This window comes from Argiope bruennichi, chromosome 3 (assembly GCF_947563725.1).
Source record: "Argiope bruennichi chromosome 3, qqArgBrue1.1, whole genome shotgun sequence".
Classification (NCBI taxonomy): Eukaryota; Metazoa; Arthropoda; class Arachnida; order Araneae; family Araneidae; genus Argiope; species Argiope bruennichi.
Window position 1 is genome coordinate 35,564,896 of NC_079153.1, and position 27,990 is coordinate 35,592,885.

General features: G+C 27.0%; 1 protein-coding gene and 1 long non-coding RNA gene across 2 annotated transcripts in view; one reads left to right on the plus strand and one right to left on the minus strand.

Annotated features, from left to right (window-relative positions):
• Window positions 1–16,337, minus strand: part of LOC129963555 (uncharacterized) — a 32,553-nt gene extending 16,216 nt beyond the window's left edge. The window contains exon 1 of the mRNA XM_056078013.1: window positions 14,136–16,337. Within this exon, the coding sequence (XP_055933988.1) occupies window positions 14,136–15,897 (1,762 nt within the window). The 5' untranslated portion in view covers window positions 15,898–16,337. The remainder of the gene's footprint in view (window positions 1–14,135) is intronic.
• Window positions 358–26,356, plus strand: LOC129963556 (uncharacterized). The gene is made up of 2 exons (XR_008783987.1): window positions 358–993; window positions 25,911–26,356. It is a non-coding gene; the product is annotated as an uncharacterized LOC129963556 (long non-coding RNA).
• The last annotated feature ends 1,634 nt before the right edge of the window (window positions 26,357–27,990 follow it).

Sequence of the window (27,990 nt, forward strand, 5' to 3'; positions counted from 1 at the left end):
AAAAATGTTTACAAATAAAATCTAAATACAAACCACTCTAGTTTCAGCACAATCAAATAAACTTTTTAGATTTTAATAAGAATAAAAAATACCGATGCACCCAATATGACTAAATGGAAATAAGGCATTGTGCATTATATATGTGTTCCACATGAAAGAGTTGTATGAGAAAGTTAATTTTGCATTCCAGGGATACATCAGCGGAGCTATAATATTTCAGATGAAAAAAGAACAAGATGACACTCGGACATCGGTATCCGCAGATATCACTTGTACCACTACATCTATTTAACATATTAAATACCAGCACGCAGACTCAACATATTCGACCAGACATCGCAATCACTGACCGGAGCTAATTCGTTTGGTGGATAGTGTATACACTTCTACTTCCGAGCGTTTAATTGTTTATTTTCCAATCATGTAAACACAGCCAGACGTATTTTTACTCTGTATATATTAAACGCCTCAATTTGTATATATATGCAGTGCTCCGTTCTCATCGCTTTACATAATTGCATTTTATCTCTTCGCACCGCAGAACGTTGAAATATCTGGCGGTTTGGAGTAAAGCAGCGCTTACGTTTTGACCAGAGTTGGTGATTTTTCAACAGATTGAACAAACATTTCCCAGCCTTTTGAACTTATCGGGTTTTTAGTCCAAATAAACTTTCCAATCCTTAAGAGTAAACTCTGGGATATAAACAAAAGTTGTTGATGCTAACTTAGAAGAAGGGACGGTTGGTTTTGAAGATGGTTTTGGATTCTTCCAGTTGTGACTCAAGAATCGACTGGGAAGGATCTTTTCTTGGTCCAGGATTTTTGGGACAAGGTATTTTCACCAATTTTGGGTCATTGTATGCCAAATTTAAGGCTACATTTTCTTGAATGAGGATTTTATCTTCAATGTCATTGCAACGCAAAATGATATATCAATATTGAAACTTTCGTCCAAACAGAATAACACATCCTGGTTAGATCGCAAATATCATGGTAAGTGCATTTATATTTGCTTTTTAATATACTTCTGTATATATGATTTGGATGCCTAAATGATGCAAAATTGGACACTTAAAAATAAAGCTTCATCGCTTAAAACGTTATTATCCAAGATATCAATTCAAAGATTGCGTAATTTCAGAATTAAAAGTCACTTACATCTATTTGAAGTCAGGGCAGTTTAACCTACTAGAAGATCTTGCGCAAGAATAATACCCACATCAATCATCGTCTATTTTAACTATTATGATAAAATTTCTAATTTTGTTGTTAAATAAACAATCTACTTCTTAATCATATAAATATTTGAACTTTCCGAAATCGATTTACAAATAACTAAAAACTTCTAGCAAGATTTTTTTAAAAATTGTTCTGATTTCGTATATTATACGATTCGTTGTTTGTGTTATAAGAAGATCTTGCACAAGAATAATACCCATATCATCATCATCATCTATTTTAAGTATTATCTTAAAATTTCTAAATATTTTTTTAAAAAAAACACGATTAAAAACATTATACGATTAGCAGCTGATACTACAAGATCTTGAGCCAAAATAATATCCGCACCGTCATTATCGTCAACTATCTTAAAAGCACTATCTTAAAACTAATAAGTATTTTTAAATAACAGTCTACTTCCTAATTATAGAAATATTCGAACTTTTCAAAATTAAGTTACTATTGTAAGATAACTATAAACTTCCCGAAAGATCTTTTAAAAATTAGTTCTGAATATTCTACAAGAAGATTTGCGCCTGAGTAATACTCTCATCTTCATCATTATCATCATCTATTTTAAGTACTATTTTAAAATTTCTAAATATTTTTGAATAACAGTCTACTTCCTAATCATGTAAATATCTGAACTTTTCAAAATCGATTTACTATCGTTAGATAGTTCTGATTTCATAAATTATACGATTCAAAATCTATTTCTTTATTGTAAAATTTGATATATTACACAAGTAATATTAAATAATACATACATTTTTAAATACGAGTACTTTTTTTAAATCATTACAGAACGAAATTCAAATGCTGTAATATTTCGTAATTAATTATTGCAGTATAAACATTCAATTGCGTAAATAGTGAATTTAGTTCAGTTTTGAATCAAAAACAGCGTACACTTACGTCTTGTACAAAATCTGAAACTGAAATGCACAAAACGGTGATTTATGACTGAATAACTTTATGCAATTGTGTTGATCTTTTAATAAAAATAATCCATGACAATTGCAAACTGCACTAAAATGCTGGAAAGGTAAATATCAATTACTTATTTATTATAGAACCTATTGTAAAAAAACAAAGCTTTTAAATCAGTGGAAATAATTTAACATTTTTTTATATTCTAAATAGATTATATATATATATATATATAATCTAATATATAATCTACTTAGAATTTGTAGAATCAAAATTAAGGGCTGAATCTTAATAAACCCGAAGCTTATTTTAACTTTATCCGATGCTAGATTGTTGCAATAGCAATAATATTTTTTTAAATTTCAGTTCATCTTAAAGTTTTGAAGGAATTTATTTATTCAAACTTTCTAAATATTATTAATTTTAAAAGCAACAAATGCAATTTTAACGAATAAAAAGAAATCTTCTAAAATAAGACTAGATTGATATGAATAAAATATTTTAAATTGCAGAAAATATTTTATTGTGAATAAAATATTTTATTTGCTATTTTAAGAAATGCTTTCTATTTGTTATTTCTCATTTTTATAAAAATATGTAAAAGAAAATGAAATTAATAATAGCATTTTTCTTTCAAATTAATCATTTAAAAAGTTTTAATCATAAAGCAGACCTAAAATTATCTTGGAATTTTAGCAAAAATGTACTTAATGACAGGTATAATTTGTGTGAAAATAAATTTGTTGATATTAAAATTACCGATCGCACTGTAATTAAATAACTTTGCTCCTTCATTACTAACAATACTATCCTTGCTTCCTTTCATATATTTTGTGAATGTAATTTATACTACTAGAACGTTTTGCTACAAAGTATAAGCTAAATTCATTTTAAAGTTAAAGAGGTAGCCATACTTGATTTATCATTTATTTATTTTTGTTCCGATTTTAATAATTTTTCTAATAACACAATTAAACTTAGTATTTCTAAAATAATATTTTTAGAAGAAAATTTTGAGCAATTAATATAAATTATTTTATATTGTTTTAAAAATATTTAATATTATGTTATTATTCCAAGTTGAAATGAAATATAATCGTTCATACATATAATCTAATAATATCGTGAAGAAACCACGTTACCTGGCCTAATTACTTTTTATTAAATATAATTTATCAGTGAAGTCGACATTTCTTATTATTTTGGCTATATTCTTATTATATATTTTTCCGCTTATTCACTTAATTAAACTTTGTTTTTAACTTCGTAAATTAATTTTGTAATTAATTTTTCATTACAAATCTACTGATTATAATATAACATTAATATTGAAAACTTACAAATTATTTTTATTTTTAAAAAGTACAGTTTTTAGTTATTTCCCTACTAATATTGAGTTTTTATTGGTAAAACTAAAAATTTAGCTAATTAATTAATCTAATTTAATTCAACTAATCTCGGGTGATACATTAAGCTTATACGATTATAAGATGACATATTTATATCTACCTGAAGTTAAATATTTAATTTTTTTTGAAATTAAGCATTTTGTACATCAGAAATAAAACTATTTAATAATTACAGTACTCTTAAAAGTTTTATAAGACACGTTGAGTATTTTTATAATTCTTTTTTGTTATATATTTACAAAGATTTCATTTAAACATGTACATAAATTGCAAAAGTCTCGTAGACAAATGAAAAGTGGTACATTTAAAATATTATTTATCTTTCGGTTTAAATAAATATCTACCATTTAAAACTGGTGCAAGGAAGGTAATCTGTGATATTTTTAACTTGTCATTAAATTTTTCGATTATTTTATTGTATTTTTATATTATTCATTTATACAAAAGAATATGATGTATAGTTCTTAATATATCAATATCCGTTATTTAATGGTAAACGAAAGCGTCTTTAAAAGTAGTAATAAAATTTACAATAAAATTGATAGTTGAAAAAAGAATGAAATATAACATCATGAAATTGTGTTTGAAATATATTTATCTCTGTGTACGATGATTAAATATTAAAATTATTTCATTGTATAACATCTGGATTTCTCTCATATTTTAAAAATTTAATAACAATTTGTTAACGAATGTAGTAATTCGCTTTCAAAAGTTGCAAACATATTTGCAACAAACTTTTTTGACTAATAATAAATCACTTTTGGACAGTATTTCAAATAATTTGAATTATTTATATTTGTTAATGATTACGATATTGATGAACAGATGTTAAACGATACAATAGTGGATTTCGGTTTTTTGTAGCCTCAAGCCAAGAACATTATGAGATTATTCCTTTTGATAACTATCAACTTAGATTCACAGTCCTGCAAATTTTAAATTTTATCAAACATATAAAGGATTTATTTTATTTAATAATTTTGGGAAACTATTTTTCTTCATCATTTAAAAATGTTTCATATATTACAGGGAAAATACTAAATAATAAAATTAAAATAATAAAAATGTTTAAAAATTTTAATTGTCATCATTAGTTAATGATTTCTTCACTTGCAAATTAAGACATTTAATTATTATGATACATAATGGAGAAATTATAAACTTCAGCTCTCTAATGGGCTTAATTAGAAATCTACCACTGTAAAGATTTATATATTTTATTATTTATTAAGTGCTTTAATACATTAAAACATTTTAACAGAAGATTGAAAGAATCAAGATGAAAATAATCTGACAGTTTGCATTAATTTGAATGAAATTTTATTTCATATATTTTGAAACAAATTCAACATTTTGAAGCAAATTAGCCGATCCTCTGGAATTCGATACATTGCAGTCTATTCTTTAAAAAAGATTCTTTATCTTTCGTAACCATGAATTATGAAAACATTTAAGTGAATCGCATTAATGATGCAACAATTTGAACTTCTTTTTCTATTGGATGCATATTTCCGATCTTGGCGAGTCAGCATAAAATTTCTTTTAAAAAACCTTTCTGTGTACGATCATCGAAATGAATTTGGCATATTCAGCATTTCTAGCTCTAATTCTGATAACATATCTGATTGATAAGGAGATCATGGACTGAATTTCGTGGCCTTATGAACTTTTCGAATAAGCAGTGCATCTCCTAATTTTTAAAGATGTGCACCAGATAAAAAAAAATGATTGGCTCAAAAATAAATTTCCGGACAAAATTTTTTATCAACTAACAATACGTAACTGGTATATTCAATAAGTAATACAAAAATTGAATATTCCACAACAATAATTCATTAAGTATCAGTGGACATTTTTAAAAACAAAATTCACATTCATTAAAACGTAATAAATATGCTTAAGTTTTAAATAAATGAAATTCGAAAATTTAATATTAATTAAAAAGTTTTGGAGTTTAAAAATCATAAGATTAGAATAAAAATTTGAATCATGAAGCATTTCTCAGAGAATATATTTTTTCTCATTTAAGAAATTATCTGTCAGAGAAAATTTCGCAAAAATGTAACTTTAATTTGATAATATTAACTTAAAAAGTCTTTTCTAAAATCATCGAGTACTTCAAATGCAATATAATAATTTTTCAGCCTCTCATATTGTGACCAAAAATATTCTGACTGACATTTCTGTAAATTCATTTTACAGCGATTTAATTAGGACCTCAAATTACACGACATGGTAGTCAAAACTGAATTTTTTTCCGAAACAGCATTTACTTGCTAATTGTCTTTAAAAAATTAAAAAGAATTATGGCCATAATGGTAATTACTACAAATTAAATCAATTGCTATAGGGTAATTAAGTATATCGAAATATATTTAACAATAAGAATTAGATTTCATTTTTACATATTCAGTAATATACATTCAAGAATAATTTGAAATGTTTATATGATTTTTCGTGAAGCATTACTGATATAAAAGCCTGCAGTTATTTTAATACATAGTTGGTTATCAAAATTATGAATTTTTAAATATTTGAATTTTAGATGTTTTTAAAATTATTATCTCATGCTACAAATCGTTATTAAGTAGTTATTAACAATTATAATCATTATTAATGCGTTATTAAATAGTTATTAGCAATTATAATCATTATTAATGCGTTATTAAATAGTTATTAGCAATTATAATCATTATTAATGCGTTATTAAATAGTTGTTAACGATTATAATCATTATTAAGTAGTTATTATCGATTATAATCATTATTAATGCGGTATTAATCGTTATTAAATAGTTATTAACGATTATAATTATTATTAAGTTATTAATTAGAGAAATTCTTTCATAAAGGGCATATATAAGTAGTAATTTATCACATTTTGAAGTAATTTATCGCATTTTCAGATTCGATACGGTCTTTTTATTTTTAATACGCGATTTTTAGGAGAATATTGTTTTATTAGTTATTAATTAAATATTTTATGCATTTTTAGAACCCTTGATTTTTACATTGATTGTTCTTGTACCAACTTCTTAAATATTACGAACTTTTCTAAAGCGGGACATTTTTTCAAAAAATGATCAAAAGTACGTTTATGAAGAATGAAATATAATCTGTTTGTTTATGGCTAATAGTTTTTTTAATTTTATTGTAATAAAACAAACCGTTAAAAGAAAAAATAAAATAAAAACGAAATACATATTATTATAAAAGCACTTTTTACATTTTAGTTTTAGCCTTGAAGGATTTTAACCTGCTTCCATAATTTATTTTCCAATTCTTCCTCATATCATGATATCACAAGTTATCGCTGCTTCTTCCCGTATGTTGTGGCATCATTTGATATAATTTAATTTATATTTAAAAAATGAATAAATTCTTAGAATACAATTCCCTGTTAAATGTTCATTTGAAATTCGCATTAATGATGTCATTTTCATGGAAATTTTGGGATATATTTCCAAAATTAGTTTTTAAAATGATCAAATAATCAATTTAACAAATAAAGGATGAAAATTAATAATTGTTCGTTCAAATTCATTGCACTATTTTCAGAAATATTTTATGATGTTAATACAATATAAAGGAAATCAAGGATGTACAGTGGCTCCCAAAAGTGTTCGTACACCAATAAGAATCAATTAAAAACCTCATTATTTACCATTATATATTCTTATTTTTACATGAAAATTTTTTCATAGCATATTTTTACAGTTCTTAATAAAGCAGTGAAGAATAAATTTTAATTACGATGCAAATTATTTTTTTAAAAATGACAATAAATAAAATTGCACAAAAATAGGACACAAAAGTGATCATACACTTTAAAAAAACATCACTAAATATGAAATTTTCTAAATTTTTCTAAATGTTTAGTATTTAGTAGGATATCCTTTATTCTTTATAACACCTTTTAAACGTTTGGGCATAGATTTAACTAAACGGTCGGTTACTTCTGCACCGATCTTGTTCCATTCTTCGATCATTACTGCTTTCAGTTGAATTTTCGATTTAATGTCATGACTTCTTATTCGCACCTCTAATTCTTTCCAAATATGTTCTATAGGGTTTAAATCCGGTGATTGAGCTGGTGTTTTAAGAGTTTGAGGGCAATGATAGAAGCAAAAAAGACGAACATTCAAGGCCGTGTGCTCAGGATCGTTGTCTTGGTAATACACAAAGTTGTTTAAAATGCCCAATTTTTGTGCTGCCACTGCTAAAATTATTATTGAGAATATTTATATAAACTCTATGATCCATTATACTATCAATGAATACTAAATTGCCTACTCCAGCCGCTGACATACACCCCCAAACCCTGACACCTCCACCGCCATGTTTTATTGTTCCAACTAAATTCTTGGGATTAAGTTCTTCAGTTTTTTTTTTTTTTTTCCCTCCATACAATGATTCTCCCATCTGACCCAAAGATGTTGCCAACGATGTGCTTCGTGCACGGTGTTGGGATGGAGTGCCGTAATGAATGACCCAAAGATGTTGAACTTACTTTCATCTGCAAATAAGACACGATTCCAATAGCTCTCTGGCTGGTTTATCATAGATTTGGCAAATTTAAGCCTAGCAATTCTGTTCTTCTGACTTACAAAGAATTTTCTTCATGCAGAGGGGCCATGTATACCAGCATTCCGAAGAATTCTACGAATAGTTTCACAGGAAATAGAAGTTCCATTTGATTCATTATATTGTGAAGTAAACTTTATTGCACTCAGACGTGAATTTTTTAGAAATTTAATCACAATATTTCTTTGACTTCTAGCTGACATAATGTGAGGGCGACCATTACGAGGCTTGTTTGCAATCCTTTTTCCCTCTCTTTAACGTTTTATTATGCTTTGCACCGTTGAATGAGGTAGATTAGTTATAGTTGCAATGCCTCTAATTGATTTTCCAGCTTTAAAATGAAATATAATTAATTTTCGTACGTCTAAACTCGTTTCTTTACGAATGCGCGTCATATCTAAGAATAAAGTAAATAGAATAAATAATTGTGATATTAAATACTGAAATCAAACGATTTTAGTGTATTTTTCAATTAGAAGAAAAATAAGCCGCAAAAGATATTTTTATGATGAATTTAAATAAATAATGTTTGGATGTACGAAGACTTATGTGTTCTAATTTTGTGACATTATTTTTTTTTTTTTTTAGAACAATACTATTTGATTTTTTACAAAAATATTTGTTCAGTTTTATTAAGAACTATGTAAAGATGCTAATTAAAAAACCAACTAATAAAATGCTTTATTAAGAAGTATAGAACACAATTTCTGCAAATTTCTTTAGTGTACGGACACTTTTGGGAGCCACTGTATGTAAATGAAAGGACATGAAATTTCACTGCAGTTTTGGCTCCGTCTGGAAGCTTTTCTAAACTTAAAAAAAATTGAGGAAGTTATATTTAAATTTCCTTTTCAATTTAAATTTTGCTAAACAATTCTTCATTTAAATATGGTGAACTTCTGATATAATATTACTTTTATTCAGTAGCCATATTAATATATAAAGAAAATATAAGGTACTTTAATAATTCAATTGAAATTAAATTACCCTTGAGATCTTGTAAATTTATTCTCTTTTAAAAAGCCTGCAAAATGATGTGATTATGTACATGTACATAATTTCATTATTTTTCTGGTGTTTTTTTTATCCCGTCCTATCCCATTATTTTTCATGATTGTCTGTGTTAAAAGTTATATGCACGTTTTCGAATCATTTTTTCAGAAAATAGTTCAGTTCACTAACTTGTGGTGATCATATTTATAAATAAATTTTCTTTTAAGCAGTATGTAATTATATGAAGTATTTTCTTCATTGGAAAAAGGACTTCACCTTATGGATAAAATTGGATGTTTCTTCACTTATCGTCTTCATTTAATTCTCCTGAAATGCTTTCATCAAAAATAATAAATATATCATAACAATTTTAAGTAAAAACGAAAATTTAGTATAAAATTTCAGTTTTTTTTTTTAAATGAGTAAAATGAATTTAATAACACCATTTTCAGCAGTGTGAGAAACATAGCACCAATTGTGTTAATGAGTAAATACCTTCATGCAACTTTTCGCATGATCCACCCTGAAACGCATATATTTATAAAACTCTTTATTTTGTATCCAGCAGAAGGTGACATTTAATCGGATCGGTTTTTTGTTAAAAAAAATCATGGAAATACAACTAAAATCCTTATAGGTTTAATCCCACCAGAATGCTGATTGATTTTCAACATGATTCCTTTAACGCCATTTTTTTTTCTTATTGATTTAAAAGCAAATATTTTAAATAATAATCTGACTACAATAAGTTTAAACCTTCACCAAGCTTCACTATCAGCTGTAGAAAGTAAAGTAAAAATTAATCGAAATATCTCTTCAGCTGAAACACCATAGAGTGTAAGAAAGATGAAATCCTGATTATATATTATAAATAGAGATGAAAAAAATTTTGTTATCTTTATAAAATTTAAATTTGGAAACATAAATTTTATAAAAATTCTTAGAATAGTTAATTCGCTGACTCTAAGACTATAAATTCAGAAATGAGAAGATCTTTTGAAAACTGGCAAATTTTAAGTAAAAGGAATCTAAAGTACGTATTATAGTTTAAAAATTAATTAATTTAATTGTCGATCTTATAAATAGGCGATACGGCCTAAAAATTCCTAAAATATTAGTTTAAAAGATTATTACTAAATATTATTCAAAATCTTCAATTTTATTAATTAAAAGAACAATTATTTTATATTTTGAAACAGCAGAGGTATATTTTCAATTCTTAATTTCAACGAAAACATGACTTTTAAAAATACACATCTATTAATTTTGGAACTCGCGTTACATATTCTTAGAACAAAAATCTCGAAAATATAAATTTTAAGAATTTAAATAATTAAATAAATTATTCTAAAACAGCATTTTTATTCAAATTTTAATTTATTTCTTTAGTGCTACTTCGATTTTTTTTGCATTGCTCAAATTATTGTATTAAAAATAGAACTTCCAGTTGCATTTGACCTTCTGTTTCTTTTTAATGTTAAAAAGATTTTCTTACTGGATAAAAACCGTGTTTAATTAGTAACGAAAGAGTTCTCGAATCGTTGATTAAATTTCATATATGAAAGCATGAAAAATCATCTTTCGACATTAACGCAATTTAAGACTTAAAGAGACTAATGAGAACTTAGTTTTTTTTTTTTTTTTTTTTTTGTTTTTTTTACTATGCAATATCAAAATTGTGCATTAGTTTGGAACTATTAATGAAACGAAATAAAAATTTATTGCTATTTTGTTAAATAATACAATAACTACTAAATTATTAATAAATAAATATATAGAATTGACCTCAAGAATGGAACAAATGAAATAAATCTATCATACGTTTTTTTTTTTTTTTTTTTTTTTTTTTTCCTTTACTGAAATATTTAAATGAGTGAAAATTTTCATTTAAAGAGAACTAAAAGCTGGGTAAATTTCTATTATTCTTTACTGTTTATTTTACAATTTTTTTTAAAAAAAATTATTAAACTTTAAAAAAAAAAAAAAAACTTTCATGACTGTTGTACAACTTATAGTTGGTTGGTTGCTTCTTTTGAGGGGGAGGTGGGCTATTAGCACATGAGCAGGATATGATTGTGCTGTGTCAAACAAATTTTGTGTTTAATTCCATGATATAATTTAATTTTTAATATTCTATGATAAAATAAAAATATCATACAAAAAGCAAGTACACCGTCAATGATGTCTTTAAAATTTCATACCAAGTGAAACTTTCAAATTTTCCAACCAAAATTTCAAATTAGAGAGGAAAAATTAGCATTTGAGTCGACTGATATTCATAATGAAATTCTACTAAATTTAAAAAGTTGGAATTCTATTATTATCGTTTAAATATTGATTTCGAAATTTTTGATTATTTTAAAAGGCTTCAATTTTATCATTAAATTAAAAAATTTTGGGTGAGAATCATTATTACAGATTAAAACAATTAAATTTAAATTCAAGCACTTTTAAAGTTTTCAATGAGAGAATGTGAACAAATTTAAAGTCATTTAAAATTAGAAATATTCAAATTATAAATTATCGATTTGATATTAACTCTAAATAACAAATTTTAAGATTAAGGATCATTATTTTAGAGGAGCAGTAAACCTGAATCTCTTCAAATTAGTTATTACAAACAAGTAATAAAATTAAATAATTCTTATTTGTTCCTTTCCATACAATTTTCACAAACAAAAAAGAAATGCTTGTTAAGTCAGTTGAAAAATATAAAATAATGAACCGAATTTATTGCTTTAGCTGATCTATTTCATATTTGTCAGATAATATAATAATAATAATAATTTTAAATGCAAAATTAAACAAATTTCAAAATTGAATTAATATCCTTTTATTTATTCCATGTAGTTTAACTTGATTCCATTTGAAAATGAGATGTAAAGAAATGGAAATAAACTTGCATAACTTAATTGCGATTTGGTCAAATTAAACTTGATAATAGCTTTCAGAAAATAGTTGCACACACACACATACACAGAACGATGGTTAATTTTGAATGATTACAAATTTCTTGAAATATATATTGATCGAATGAATTCACTACATTTTTTAACAGATAAGTTTTGAAAAATTTACAGTAGAAATTACTTAAAATAAAACTTTCTTTTGTGTCAATGCATAAAAGTAATTAAACCTTTTGATTGCTGCTTAGTTGATACAACTTCTGATGAAAGATTTGATTCCTAATAGAATGAAATTTAATATAGTCTTACTCCACCGACTTAATTTTATTAATAATATAAAGATCATAACTAATTAGCAATTAAAAGTATAAGATTAAATTATTCAAAAATTTTGCAATAAAAGTGAATAGAAATATTTTTTTTTCACATTTTTATTTCGAATAAAAAATAATCTGTATAAAGTTGAATCTCGTAATTACCTAATAAAAAGCTTTTTTTTTTTTTTGCATCGGATAGTATTACAAAAGTTGATATGCTGTTGATGTTTTTACTTCTTAAACATATATGATAAAATGTAATTATATAAAATATAGAAGTGTTTTCAAGCATATGCCATCTTTTATGTAATTCATACTTCTAATTATTCCAATAGCAAGATTTTTACTTTTAAAATTCAAGCATTAGATATAGGAATATAATCTAAGCGACTATAAGCAGAATGTGACATATTAACGTTCACGTCATGCTTATAACCGTCCTTAATCACATTAAAAAATTTTTAAACCCCAAAAATTAAATCAAAATTCGTCAGAGTTGCTTCAATTGATTATGTTGTATCACAAAGATGTGGGGAAAAATCCTCTCTCATGAAAATGTATAGTAAATACATGAAATTATCTCGAAAAAACAATAAAAATATTTTAGAAGTTCTTTAAAAAAAAGTACAGAAAATATTGTAAAATAAGGAATTGAATTATATTGATAAAAACAAAATATACATTTATGAATAAAGAAAATTTTTAATGCTATTAAACAATTTTAATTTCATTTCATTTTTAATGCAGTTACAGAAATAACTACAAGACACAGAATATAATTTACATAGATTGTCAATTAATTTTAAATCGTCTTTAAAAAAGATGTTAAATTTCTGAAATATATTTAAAAGATTTTTTTTTATGCTACAAATATTGAAAATGTAGTAATTTAAAGGTTCATATTTTAATCCTATTAAGTTTTAAGTTTGAACTAAAATTCAAATTCATTTATATTATAAGTGAAAACAAAATATTATTTTCATATTCCATATTATTTGAAAAAGCAAATCTAATCATAGAAATCGTCGCAATATACTGATTTTTAATTATATATTTGATTATATTCTATAAATTCCTGCTATTATTATAACAGAGTAGAAATTTTTAAAAACTTCATAATAGTAATTTCCTTTATTTAGAAAACTATTTTTAAAAAATTATTGTCTTTGCAGAAATTTTTTTAAAAAGCAACGATTTCAAAACAATTCCTTTATCTTTAATCCACGAAGAATGAAATCAATTTAGTTATGGACAGATAATACTGAAAATGGAAAAATTACACAGGAAAACATATAATATTTGGAATGCATTCACATTAAATGTGGATTATTGTTCAAAAAGGATTGCAACTTTTTGGTCCTTAAAGAATATTAACTTTGATATGGAGAAATTATATAAAACAGAATAAAATTATTGAATTGCATTCACACTAGATGCAGATAGTTTTTAAAAGCAACTTTTAAATATCGATGTGTTTAACATAAATAATAATGAATGAATTTTAATGCGCTCTGATCGATTTCATGCGATTTTCTTTTTCATTAAATGTATCATTTTGACTATCAGAAATTTTAGTTGCGTTATTCATATCATACAAATACATAGATTCGAAATTACATTAGTGGCATGATTTTTTTCACTTTTCTATTACCATTCAACGGATACAGTAATTGTATTAATATCTTAGATTAAATAGAAAAAAATTAATGAAAAAAGTTAATGGAAAAAATTTCGCTACAAGAAAACGAGTTACTAAAATGAAACTATCCTCACCTGACACTTGCATTTCTGCAGAATCGTTGTTCATGAGTCTCTGGCAAACCTGTTCAGAACCGGTTGGTGTATAATTTATTCCTTCAGCCGTTGGCGTACCTGGTGTTACTATGTTTGGAGAAATAGAACCTGCACTGCTTGCTGGACTGAGAGGAGACTGTTTAATGTAAGGGTCCGAAGTGGATGGAACGCCGTTCAGCACCGGCCAAGAACCTACCACCGGATTCTGATCCGATGCGGTCCCTCCATAACCCATCGACGGAGGTGCCGTCGTGGCCACCCCGCCAAAGTCGGATCCCGTCGCCGGCGAGTTGATAGGCGATGTTTGTCCTAACGTAGCAGCTGTGCCGGCGATCGCACAACTGGGCATATAATGACCGCTGCTTGCCATTCCAGCCGAATTAATATTCAGTGCTGGATTGTTATTGTTCAGAGAATATCCATAAGGTTGTGGATTGCCTGAAATTCCTGGCATCATCATTTGTTCACTGGACGACAAGTATGTTTGCAGTCCCGACATGTTTGTGCTTACTGTTCCTATTGAAACTGGAGGTACTGCTGGATTGTGTTGGTTGAGACCATCGTAACCAATTACTGGACCACCTGGTGTAGAGTTAGGGTAATAGCATGGATGGAAAGGCATTCCACATTTTCGTCTGACAGTTATTCTATGGTTCCTCTTGCCTAAGATATCGTTTGATTCTGATGGATACGGTTGAAGTAGATTTGCTAAAGCAGTTTGTTGCAAAGATCCACATGATACATTACCTTGGCCCATCATGTCGAATCCCATCATTGGAGGACTAGGTACACCGGTATAGTACATGGAATATCTTTGCATGTCTGGTAGATGGCACCTTCTTTTAAATCCTCTAGGCCTTCTCTTTGATGAACCGTCTTGGAAAACTGTGACACTTGCTGGGTCAACTGTCCAATAATGGCCCTTTCCAGGCCGTCCAACACCTTTAGGAAGTTTGATAAAACAGTCATTGAGAGATAAATTATGTCTGACTGAATTTTTCCAGCCTTTATACTCACCTCTGAAAAATGAAAATTTTGATTGTAAATATTCATATATTTCGTTAAGAGTTAATTTCATCGTTGGAGAGCTTTGAATGGCCATTACAATGAGAGCTATGTACGAGTAAGGAGGTTTTTCTAATTTTCTCATACCCGATCCAGTCTTTTTGGTCGTGTTAAATTCTTTCTCTTTTGATCCCATATCTTCATCTGTTTTATCTGAAGAAGCAGTGCCCCTGTCGCTGTCAACTATGCATACATCTTCTTTACTAGAAAGATTTTCTGCAGAATCTCTATTTTGAAGGTTTTGTCCCATCATTTCTTGTCCCGAATCATTAACATTATTGGAAACCATTTGAGGATATTTCTCCAATTTTATATCCGGAGCAGGAATAGGTTCTGTCTGATTTTCAATTCGTTTTTCAGGCATCATTGCTTGTCGAAATGAATTATTAACGTATGTTTGCATTTCATCGTACTGTAATTCATTTTTGAAACACTGAGAATTAGGTCTTTGGAACATGTTATTAAACATTCTGTATGCGTTATTTCTGTCATTCTCTTCGGAATTAATTTCCGCGCACGATGACAAACGTTCGTTATTCTGCATATTGAAAATACAGTTCTGGGCGGATGATGTATCGTTCATACCAGCGTTGTCCGTATCTTCATAAACTGTCTCTTTATGGTTGTTATTTGGCGTATTTCTACAATACTGGATATTTAAATCATCGAGAGTCATGGTATCTAGTAGACAGATGAAAATTCCAACATTGGTGAATCGAAGAACACTTATAAATAATCAAACTCCTTGCTAACTTCTGTAAAATTTCACGATAATGGCAAAATTGAAAATAGTTGAAAATATAACTATCTAGTTATAGATCTAAGAAAATATCACCACAGCCAACAAGTTCAAAAACAATACATAAAGCAGGTCATACTACTCTGTTGTTCTATTAAAATTTCGAGTGCATGAGACACAACATTGTTAAGAGGCAACTACCGCAATATTTTCATACCGTGTAACACAAAGCTCTTGCACATTGCATCAAAACTCGAAATGAACTTCAAAACGTCAATTCAGGAGCGCATGGGTGAAAACGTGATCTACCAACAACGCATTGCCAGAGAGATGGGGTGATTCTTTGAAGAGAACTCGATACATGAGGTGTAGTATCTGTCCATCCCTTTCTCTCTCTCCCTCTGACGTTCCAAAGTTCTTCCTCCCCGATCTCTTGGTAGTATCTCTTAAATCACACTTTCTATCTCTCCGGAGATGACGAAACGGTAACTTAGCTCCGTCCCCCCTCCTTCCCACACTCCTCCCCCTTGGCTCGGTCTTTAGGGTTATAACTGTGTTTCGCGAAAGATGGAAACTGAAAACGAAATTGTTCTTCAACGCAGTTTTATTCTTTTTGTTCTTTCGTAATCATGTTTCTTTTGCTGGTCATCGATTTTTATTGGTTGATAATATTTTATATAAATTATTCATTTTTTCCCCCAACGGAAATAGAGTTTGAATATGAATTACAGTTGCTGGGGAGGGGATATATAAGTATTATTATAGAGAAATAAAACTATTTTAATAATTGTTGTAACTGTGCTATTATTAGCAAACTCTAAGGCATACATTTTGAAATATACGTATTTTTGCAGAATATATTTAAGGAATTTTGTATTTTCCCTAAACTAAATTATTGTTTATTACACACCAATGATAGGTTTTTGTGCCTAAGCACCTAATATTAACGGATGGCAATCTAATATTAGGCCTAATCTTTAATTAAATAAAACCTTGTTGCTATTTATTCAACCTTATGATCGGGAATATTAACAATTATTTACTTATTAGAGATGTGCTAGAAAAGAATATGCTTACTAACATGATGTATGTGATGAACATGATGCATGATGTTACATGAACTTGTGATATGTTCACACACACAATCATTCATTCATCTTCTGATATGCATCTACATTCATATTCTTTTTCGTACAACAGCAAAAAGAAAAAAAAATGGTTTACCTGTGTGTAACATCCGGTGTGTTCGGCTCAGCTGATCAGGTTTAGATGGTTGCCATCGCTCATTTCAGCTTCAGCCTTTTTGGCTTTTCTTTAGGAGCCAAGAAAAGTTGTTTATTATGTTATCGATTGTGCAACGAGTTGTAGGCATTCTACAATACAAATTACTTACTTTGGGGTATTATATATACAATTATAATAAATAAAAAATCTGAACCCATTCAGTTGTTGATGGTATGTGTGTGACTGCGCCCAATTCAGCATGCTGACGATTATTTAGATATTCAGCTATAATGATTCCTTTCCTCTTTTAATTTCTAAAAGAAAAATTTTACTAAAAGAGTCGAATTCTTTCCTCAGAAAAAATGAATTCTGTTAATAATTGTAATACTTATCGAAATATACTCATTTTTTTAAGGAATATATTTATGGAATTCTGTATTTATTATAAACTAAATTATTTTTTTCTATGTAATTAATTATGCAAGTTGTATGCATTCTCGAATGCATACTAACATTGAGGTTATTAAGTAGTATATATGAATATGAATCAAAATAAATAGTAGATATGAAATCCATTAAATTGTTACTAGCATATTTTTGTGTAAGTGCGTCTAGTTAAGGAAACATTTACTACAAGAGTGGAACTGTTCTGTTAATAATTATACTACTAATTGAAATGTACTCTTTTCTTTGCTGCGTATATTTAAGAAAACCTGTATTTATGCAAAATTAAATTAATATTTACTATGTAATCAATTGTGCAATGAGTTGTCTGTATTCTTGAATGCAAACTATTTACATTGAGGTACAATGTACAAATCGAATAATTAAAAAATACATCTGAAATCCATTAAGTTGCCAGTTGTGCCTGTTTGTGTTACTGAGTCCAATTCAGCATACTGATAAATATTTCAACTATTAAGTAGAATGACTACAATATTAAAGAATGGAATTATTCTACTAATAATTGTAACACTAATAAAAATTTTATATTTGCGATCTTCAAAGAGATACTCAATATTTCCTTGCTAATAATTTAATTTTAATATTTTGACTTTTTCTTCCTTTGTGTGAGCTTTGTCTAAATTTCCCCCTTCTTTTCTTCTTTTCCTTTTTTTTTTTTTTTTTCGTGGTTGAATTATGCCAATGAAATATGCACAAAAGGCTTACATTTTTTTTTTTTTGAAATACTATTAGAACTGCAGCTTTAAGAAAATAAAACATATAGAAAACCAGAGGAAAATTAATTGGTATATCAAGATTAAAATACAACAATAAAAATTCATACTAAATTGTGTGTGTGTGTGTATTAAAAAATAAATTTATTATTAGATCAAAAAAAGGTCCAAACTTTTTGCTGAATGATTTACAAAAATAGTATTACACTAAAAATGAATGTTAAATCTATTTTTAAAGGAGTGGGAGTTATATACAGATTAAAGTTGATTCTGCAGTCATTAGTAATTATTCGATTTCAATTTAGCATATAAGCGGAATTTTAATAAAATTTCAATTGAAGCAGATAAAAAATGAAGCGCTACAAGTAGAGCTATTAATTTATTCAGGATTTTAAAAAATGACAACGAATTTTAAAACGGCGTATTTAAAAATCGACCAAAAAAAAATGGGGAAGAGGGGAGCTGAATGGCAGGCTTGCTTTTTGGTTTGTTCTTAAACACTTGTGGAATATAATATTCTTTAGGAAAAGTAGGCAATTTGTATCCCAAGGTAAGGGATATTATGAAGGTCTCTTAAGTCAAATTTAATTTCAAATGTAAATGCATATTAAACATAATAAATATGTTAATGATTTATTTTGTGTTAATTTCTTTTTTTTATGTTTTTGGAAAATGTATAAGCTTTTATTTATTTATTTATGGATTGAAAGGTTAAATGTTTTAATTTTTAGGAGCGAATTTGCTTTTAACGATATAATGATTTTGCCAATTTATATAATGATATTTAAAATTGTAAAATCAGCATGCTTTATTTTCTTGGAATCGTTATAATATTATTGTTTTCTTTATTTCTTACAAATTTAGCATCGAAAAATAATTTTTTCTGAACATTATTTTAAAGCAATTAAGAAATTTAAAAATTGTTATTAAGAATCAAAATAATTTCATATCTTTTAAAGAAAAATTTTTGAAAACAAGCCTTAGAAATTGAAAGAAACAATTGATAAATTAAAAATGGTATATAAACTAATTTTTTAAAAATTTACATTACACATCTCTATTTAAAGAGAAGCATCCTAAATGTTTACATTGTTTATGACATAATTCAAATTTTAAGAGGCATGCTTCTATTCTAATAGGCCATTACATGCACATAATGATAAAAAACTGAATTTAAATTAATTAATTAAAAATGTAATTAAATTAATTTAAAAATAAATTCGAAATTTATTTTAATTAAAAATTAATTAAAAAGTAAAAAATTACTATTTAAAAAAATTGTTGTTTTTTGTTTCTATCCTAAAAAAAATGTTTTATTAATGAAACCATAACATTGCCTTTTTTTAATAATAATTACTTTTTTAAAATTCATTTAGAATGTAATTATTATATTTCATTCACTTTACTCTCGAAATTTTTTAATACAAGTTGTATGTTTTTATATAATTAGGAAATATAAGAATTAAATGCTAAATATATTAAGTAAAAGCAATTAAATTAAATAATATTGATTTATTCCTAAATTAATGCTAAATGCTACATTTTCATCAATAAAAAAAATATTTCATCAAATTTTTTTTCATAATTTATTTTAAAAATTAATCCTTAATTATTATGAAAAACACCACTTTCTTTTCTCAATTACAATTTCAAATTATTAATAGTTACTATTTTTAAAGTTCTGATTTAAAAGAGAATCCAAATCTGTAATTATGAAGTTTAAAAACATAAATACTTTATTTTTTTTCACTTATTAGACAAATATTTTTATATTCTTAAATATTATAATCGATTTCCTTTTATAATCATCTAATTAGGAATCGCAATTTGTGTATAAGTATGAAAAAAAAAAATATGTTCTTTGAAAAATAATATACTGGAACTGATGTTGCCATTGAAAACTTAAAAACTTAGATAAAATTCTAAAAATGATGTTTAATAAATTGATATTTTTTATTAATATCACTTTTGTAAAGGAATTTCTAATTCTATTTGCTCTAATAGTTAGAATCAAATAAAAAATAACAAAATCATCGTCTAGTCATGAATTTCGAAAAAAAATCATGTCTTATCATAAAGTTTGGTGTATTAAAATTTATATTTATTTAAGGTAGAGACATTAGAAGAATATGCTTTGTTCCTTATCATTGATTACTTTTCTAATATAATTATTTAGATTAGCAGCGTGTGTTTAATGTAATGTTTATTGATATAAAAGTTAATATCTGAGCAAGGTTTCAATTCGATTATATAGCGCTTATCGCGATAGAATTAGAAACTAGATAATGGTATATTTATAAATAAGACACCTTAAAAAAGTAAACAAAGTGTATCTGATTTAAAGTATTTTAAAAACGTCACTTGTCTAATTCACTAAACTGTTGAAAGCTAATATACTTCTAGAGATGTAATTTAAGAAAAAAAAATGTGCATTCTTGTAAACTGTTTTAAGTTCTTTTTGTGGATTTCAAAATAATCTATCTTGCTACTGTTTAATTTTTTTTATAGACAAGATTATTATCTTAAGTTGCTAAAGTTCTCTGTTGGTTTTTGAATTTCTTTTTAGCTCATTAATTGTTGAAGGTGAAATATAATCAGAGAACTTAATTTTTAATCAAATTCATAACACGAATTTAGATAAATATACACAAATACTTATAAAATGTGGCGAAACAATCCATCATATTTTTTATATAATTGCTTATTTTTAAAAGAAATTATAAATATAGTTATAATTTAACAGTATATGGTTATTTTTTATATAATTGCTTATTTTTAAAAGAAATTATAAATATGGTTACGTTTTTGCTATATAGATAATGTCATCTCTTAGCTGTCGTTAAAATAACTAGATGACTTCAGGATATTTTAATATAATTACTTTAAAGGAATTAGTTGAGATAGAACTATTTTCTTTCTGAATAACCATAACTATATTTTAATTAAATCAAATCTTTTTAATTATTATAAATAACATTATGAAGCATCGCGATGTAATATTAAGCAAAATATTACTAACTATTATTTAACGCTAACTGAATGAAAAATATGCGTGAAAGCAAGGTTTGTAGAAATATAACAGTCAATTCAATGAATTGAGCTTTAATTCATTTATCATAATAACGAATTAAATATGAAACAATATTTAATAACTTAAAAATTCATTTAATAAATGCTGAAGGTTATAATTTTGAATATTTTATGGAATATTATTAAACACTAATCACCTGGCTTTGGGAATATTGGTTAAAATTTAATTTCAGTAAAATCGTTCAGATATAACTTCATGTCCGTGATTCCACCAAATTGCCATACATTAAAGACGTGTTATTTTAATTGTGTTACTTATATTCTGTTTATTGTGCACTTGAACTTTTCATTTAGAGACTAGCTCCATGGCATCATATTGCAATAAAAACGCCTATATCTGGTTCATCTATCTTCAAATTTCTCGGTGTCGTAACTTCCCGTTTTTATTCGTCTTGTAATCTGTATAGTTATGAATACTATGCAGATGTCAAACAGAATCCATTTTCCCTAGCTTGTAACTGTGGAAGAAAATCACACGATTAAATATTTGATGCATCAGTGAAAACATTTATATTATCAAGGCAACTATGTAATCTATTGTTAAAAATAAGGGGGGAAAATAAATAGATAGTAAATTTGTCATTTGTCAAAATTCAGAAAAAAATTTGCACAATTATTAAATTCTCATTAAAAAGTTAATTTTTACATTTGTAAATGAGTTTAAAATTTATTTTTTGTAATAATATTTTCAGAAATTTTAGTGGATAAATAACCAAAATTGGGCTTAATTTTCAAGTAATTAAAATTACAAATAAGTCACCCCAAGGCGCTTATTCCCGCGCTCCAAGGTATATGTGCCAAATTTAGTAGCTTTACGTTAAACTATCTGGTCTGAAAAAAGCGAACACATGCATACACACATACATTAGGCATTCACATAATCTTCTTTATTTTTAGTAGAGATATGAATTTGGCGAGCAATTCCCACTCACAAATTTTGAATTACAACTATTAAAAAAAATATTGCAGAAAAATTTTAATGCAGTATTTTTCTAAAAGTAATTATTGTTTTTCTAAATAGTTTGTTGTGGAAAAAATTCAATACCATAACAAGCGAATTAAGATACACTATTCAATAATATTCATAAGATGGATGTTGAAGTCCAATTGCTCAGCTACTATAACTTTTTACTATAAGTAATTTCTTTACTATTATTATTATAATTAATAAATTATTATTATTATTATTTTGGAATTACGATCAATATCATTGCATGTGTAAGTAGGCTTCCGGTTTTGTTTAGTTGTTATAACTTTCCTTTTTAAAGTAACAATAGGGCTATTTTGGAATGGATATCATAATTTTGAATCATGGTCAGATGATGGGGACGACACCCGATTTGGCATTCTTTCTCCAAGCATCTTCGTCCACCAGTGAGTGGATGCTTGGTTCCAACGCAAACACTAGACTTGCTTACACGGCGGTTCAACGATGGAATAAATGTTCCTTTCGAAACTAGAACATTACGAGATGGTGTTAGGGCTTTAATATGAATTTTTCATCTATGTAAACATTAATGGTATAGCAATGAAAAATATTACTCTACCCATAATATCATTTATTGCTCCTCTGCATCATATATGGCTTTATAAAGCGACATTAATGGTTCAATATTTTTTGACACTGTCTGAGACGGATTCTAGACATTCATTTTTATTAAGTGGTGACTAAAGTGAACAAAAGTCCTTTTTTCAGCCAGGACAATCTCGGTTTATAATCTTTCATTTCCACTTGAAAAAAAATTACTGAATTATACATTTTTTTAAAGATGACTATGTATTTAATATTTTAAAAAAAGTTGCAAAAAATGTACAAAATATAATTTCTGAAAATCATCCTTTAAAAAGGTAACCTTCCAAGTTTACTAGACCCAGAATATGATCACGCTACTTTTTTTGAATTTCCAAGTCTAATTAGTATTTTTCTGTATGTATTTTTAAAAAAATTTAAATGGTTCAAATTGTTTTTCTAAAATATATATATATATATATATATATATATATATATATATATATATATATATTGTCTTACGAATAATATCTCTCAAGTTAATGAAAATAAACTCGTTGAATTATCTTCAAAATTGTGATGAATTGTGATTTCTTTTGAGGAAATATCTCTGGAAAGAAATCCAGGAAGAAAATGTAGTGAAAGTAACAGTAAATCATATTTAAGGTTTAGCATATGTTCCTTCTTGTTTATTTCAAATAGTGACGCCTCACGTATAAACATTGTGGACCTCCAACCTTCCCAACTTTTTGAATGTGTAAATTTAATCAGCAATTAATATATTTGTGCATCGTGTTTGAAATCCCGCATAAGTCTCAATCTTTAAAAAACTTGAAACGTAGAGCGAAAAGTCTTTTGAAATGGTTTATTTCATACATTCTTGATTTCCTTCTACTGCACTTGCGTAGCAATAACGCAGTGTTACTGTTTACGTGCAGTTATATGAGAAGGAGTCTGTTGAAAAGAGGTCTTAGATATATTTGAAACACCATTTATTGTAATCTTACTCTTCAACCTTCAGTTTCATATGTCTTTATAAGAAAGGTATAAGTTTATAAGAAAGGAAAGAAATAAAGAACATATTACGATTAAATTTTAAATCAAATTAATTTACAGTTAGCAGTGTCCGAGTTCAGATTTCTTTGTTAAGAGGAAAGCCAAAAATAATTTATTGATTTTCATTTTTAATTTCACTGCATTTTTGTTGTACAGAAATGTATTCTGTTATATGTTTTCTAAATTGCAACAGTTCTGCGGTTAAAATACAAAAGCTACTACTGGTTGCAAATTCTTTAGTATTTTATTTTTGTGTCGTTTTTAAAATATTTTGTTTTCAATTGTTTAAAAAAAAGAAAGACGGATTAAAGGGAAAGTATGAAAGGAATTCGTTTTAACTCCTTTGAATATCTTCCCGCTGGTTGTATAGAGTTTTACTGGTTGAAATTCGGGCAATCTATTTATTTTATTGCAGATAATGCTATAACATGGATGTAAATATTAATAATCTATTATCAGTATTTGCCAACTCAATTCGCTAATATCAACTACACATGCTATATTTTCACTTTTTAGTTTATATATATATATATATTAGCGTCCAGTTTTGATACTATGTGAGGGCTATTTTGTGTCGAACTTCGTAATTTTGAAAATTTGCAGTATAAAGATAGTTAACTGTCAAACGATACATCTCTCTCTTTTTACAAACTTCAACACTTAATCGGCAGAAGAGCGTTTAACCTTCGACATAAGGTATAATCTGTATCAAGGTCACGTATATATCTACGACGTAATCGGATCACATTTCGAGGCCGGAACCCTTCAGCCCCCACTTCTGTATTATTGATTAACAGATTTTGATTTAAATAATGCATTTCTGTAAAATTATTTCTTTTAATTCCTTCCAAAAACTATAATTAAACTTTCTTTACGTTCGTTTCATTCAAATGTTTCGTCTTAATTCTTAATCAAAGTATGAAGGGTTTTTTTTCCCTGGATGTATACATGTGTGGAACATGTGTAGTTAGTTATACATATATATAATTAATTTAAATTACATTAATAGTTTATTCTCTGGGTGTATACAAGTGTAGTTACACACTTATTTAGTTAATTCTCTAGGTCTGTACTTATATAGTTAATTCTTAAGAAATCCACCAACTTGTAGATTTCAAAAATTTTATGTCATTTTGAACCTTTATTCAAGCGTTTAATTGGCTTTATTCTCTTTCTTCTGTCAACAAGATACAATAAATGGTTTGAAAATATAAAAGAAAACAAATGGTTAGAAAAATAAAATCATTTTTTAGCAATAGTCAAATGAATACTTCAAATGTGTTTCAGATAATTAACATTGTGTGCTGTTTTGAGTGATATTTATTTATATATAAGGTACTATCTTAGAATTATTCTTTGTTATTTCTATTTTAATTCAAACAAGATAATGATTTATTAAATTATTTTTCAAGATAAACTTTTTAGATTGTAATATTAGTTGTTTTTAAAATATAACAATATTGCTAATTCTTTTTGAAAGTATATCTAGAAATGCCCAATAAAAGCCTTTCTATATAATACTGTTTCTGAAGATATTTTTAATTTGAATGATTTAAATTTCATATAATATAATGTAAAATATTTCCTTTTCTATATTTATATTTTAGAAACAAATGTGCAAATAATAATGCTGAATGCACATTTTGCTTTTGTATTTCTCTTATATACGTAAACACAATCAATACTGTAACAGCTTTATTATTATTATTATTTCTGTTTTCAGATATTTTTGTTTTCATTTTTATAATTGAATTATTTAGTTTAATGTAATTTTAAAATATCTTTCTATCTTTTTAGCTCCTCTATCGCAGTTTAAGTTCCAATTATACGTAAACATTTGCGAATAAAAAGATATCTCCTCCAATCTGATGGCTCCTTTTTTTTTCTTACAGATACTGAAATTACAATCTAGCCAAATCAGCGAGTTACACCATAATATGGCAACCCTGACACCAGCAGAATGATCAAAGTAGGAGCATCCTTGAGAAAAAGAAGAGCACACGGGACAAGTCGGCGTATCCGTCAACACCCTATCGGAGCGAGGCGGGGCTTCGGGAACGCGATCGTATTTTTGCTCCTCCGCCAATAAAGGCCGACAATGGAGAACAAGAGAAAGGGGGATTGTTTATACAATTCGAACAAGGACCACCCGGTCAATGGGCGGAAACAGAAGCACCAAATAACGACATCATTATAAGAAATAATGGCAAATGAAATGGAAATTTTATGTAAAATTGCAGATGAATACGATTTTTTGCATGTTAAGGAATGCTCTTGCATTGTTAGTGTTGGAACTAGATTTTTGGTAGCCCTTTCCAGATAAATGATAGTGACCTTCTATTCAGTCAACTACTTGTTCCTTTATTTTGAATTAGTTTAGTCTCTTGATTCCTTCTGAATACTTTTGTTTTGTCAAGAAAATTCTTCTTCAAACATTATTATGCTATAAAAATCTATTGTTAAATGGAAATACTTTAGGATTACATTGTATTCGAAACAATAACTTCATTTTTAAGAAATTAACAAGTAACCCGCAACTACAAATTTTAACACGAATTTTGGGTAAAACCTTTCATGTAAAAATTAAGTATGACGCTAAGAATTAAATTTTTTTACACCCTCTCCCAAGAAAATAACTAAAGCGTTTTTTTCTTCTTCAGTTTTTTCGAAGAAAAAAAAAAAAAAACAGAACACATGATTATTTATTTTAATCTAAGAGAATTTAATATATCGCTCTCTATTGTTTTAAAAAATTTAAGAGATAATAATCATTTAACAACAGATTTAATATTTTCGCATTTGAATGTCTGTAATGGAAGTTACTACAAAATTAGTAACTTACTACATAATCAATAAATAAGGAAGTTACTTCCATTGTTGTTGTTTTTGTGATTGTTTTAATCATGTAATATCATTCTAATAAATAAACAGTAAAAAGTAATTGTGTAAGCAGTATTTACAAAATAAGGAAAAGGGGACTAGACGTACTCAGATTTAAATATTTTTAGAATACTTTGAGCTGTTTCCATCATTGTTTGGAATAAATGATATTACTTGTTTTAATGCTCTCAGACGTTTAGTGTTATTTCCGGTTGATATTGTCGTTGCTTATGTAGATGGACCAGAATTTTTAATAACTTTTTATTAGATTAAACTTCTTTATTAATCTGAAAACATCTTGCATTAATCCCTGTTTTGTATTTCAATTAATTTTGGCCCTAAACAATTATACTGTTATATAGTACAATTATAGCTGTGCCGTATCCGTCCAGTGGACCCCATAAGACGAGAACGTAAAATGTTGATTGCCTTGTCAGATGTTTTCCTTTGCTATCCGAATGTAGACGCAAAACCAGAGTTATTGCAATCTAACCATAACAGTGGCTGGACGTCGCAGATTGATTCTGACAAAAATTTTGGTCAGGCATATGTTTAGAAGCACTCGGCCTCAATACTTTAAATGTATTTAATTCTCTGACTACAAATAATATCTCTGTAATTACGTATGAATATAAGTATATATGCTCTAGATTATGTAACTGTGCGGGCTCAAAGTATACTTCACTATCTGGATACTATATAATACATGTCTTGGTGGTATGCAATTAATAATATAGAGAACTGGTTGATGCAATGGAAGGAAAAATAAATGAATAAGTAAGCCATAAATGATGATTCCTATTTTTCTTTAGTGCTTGAGTAATATTGAATACTACTACTACTACTACCAATAATAATAATGCAGTGTCTATATTATTTATAATTCGCTCACCGCGGTTAATAATACAGGCATTTTGGTTAATGGTAAGATGTCTGTGGTAAGATGGCCATCAAACATCCATTCTCCAACTCCTATAGGAAATATATTCCGTAATCGGATATATGGCCGAATTAAATAAGTAAGAAAAGAAAGGGCCTGTAAAAATGAGCATTTTTTTTTAAACATAAAACTCTATCTGGTATGTATTAAGT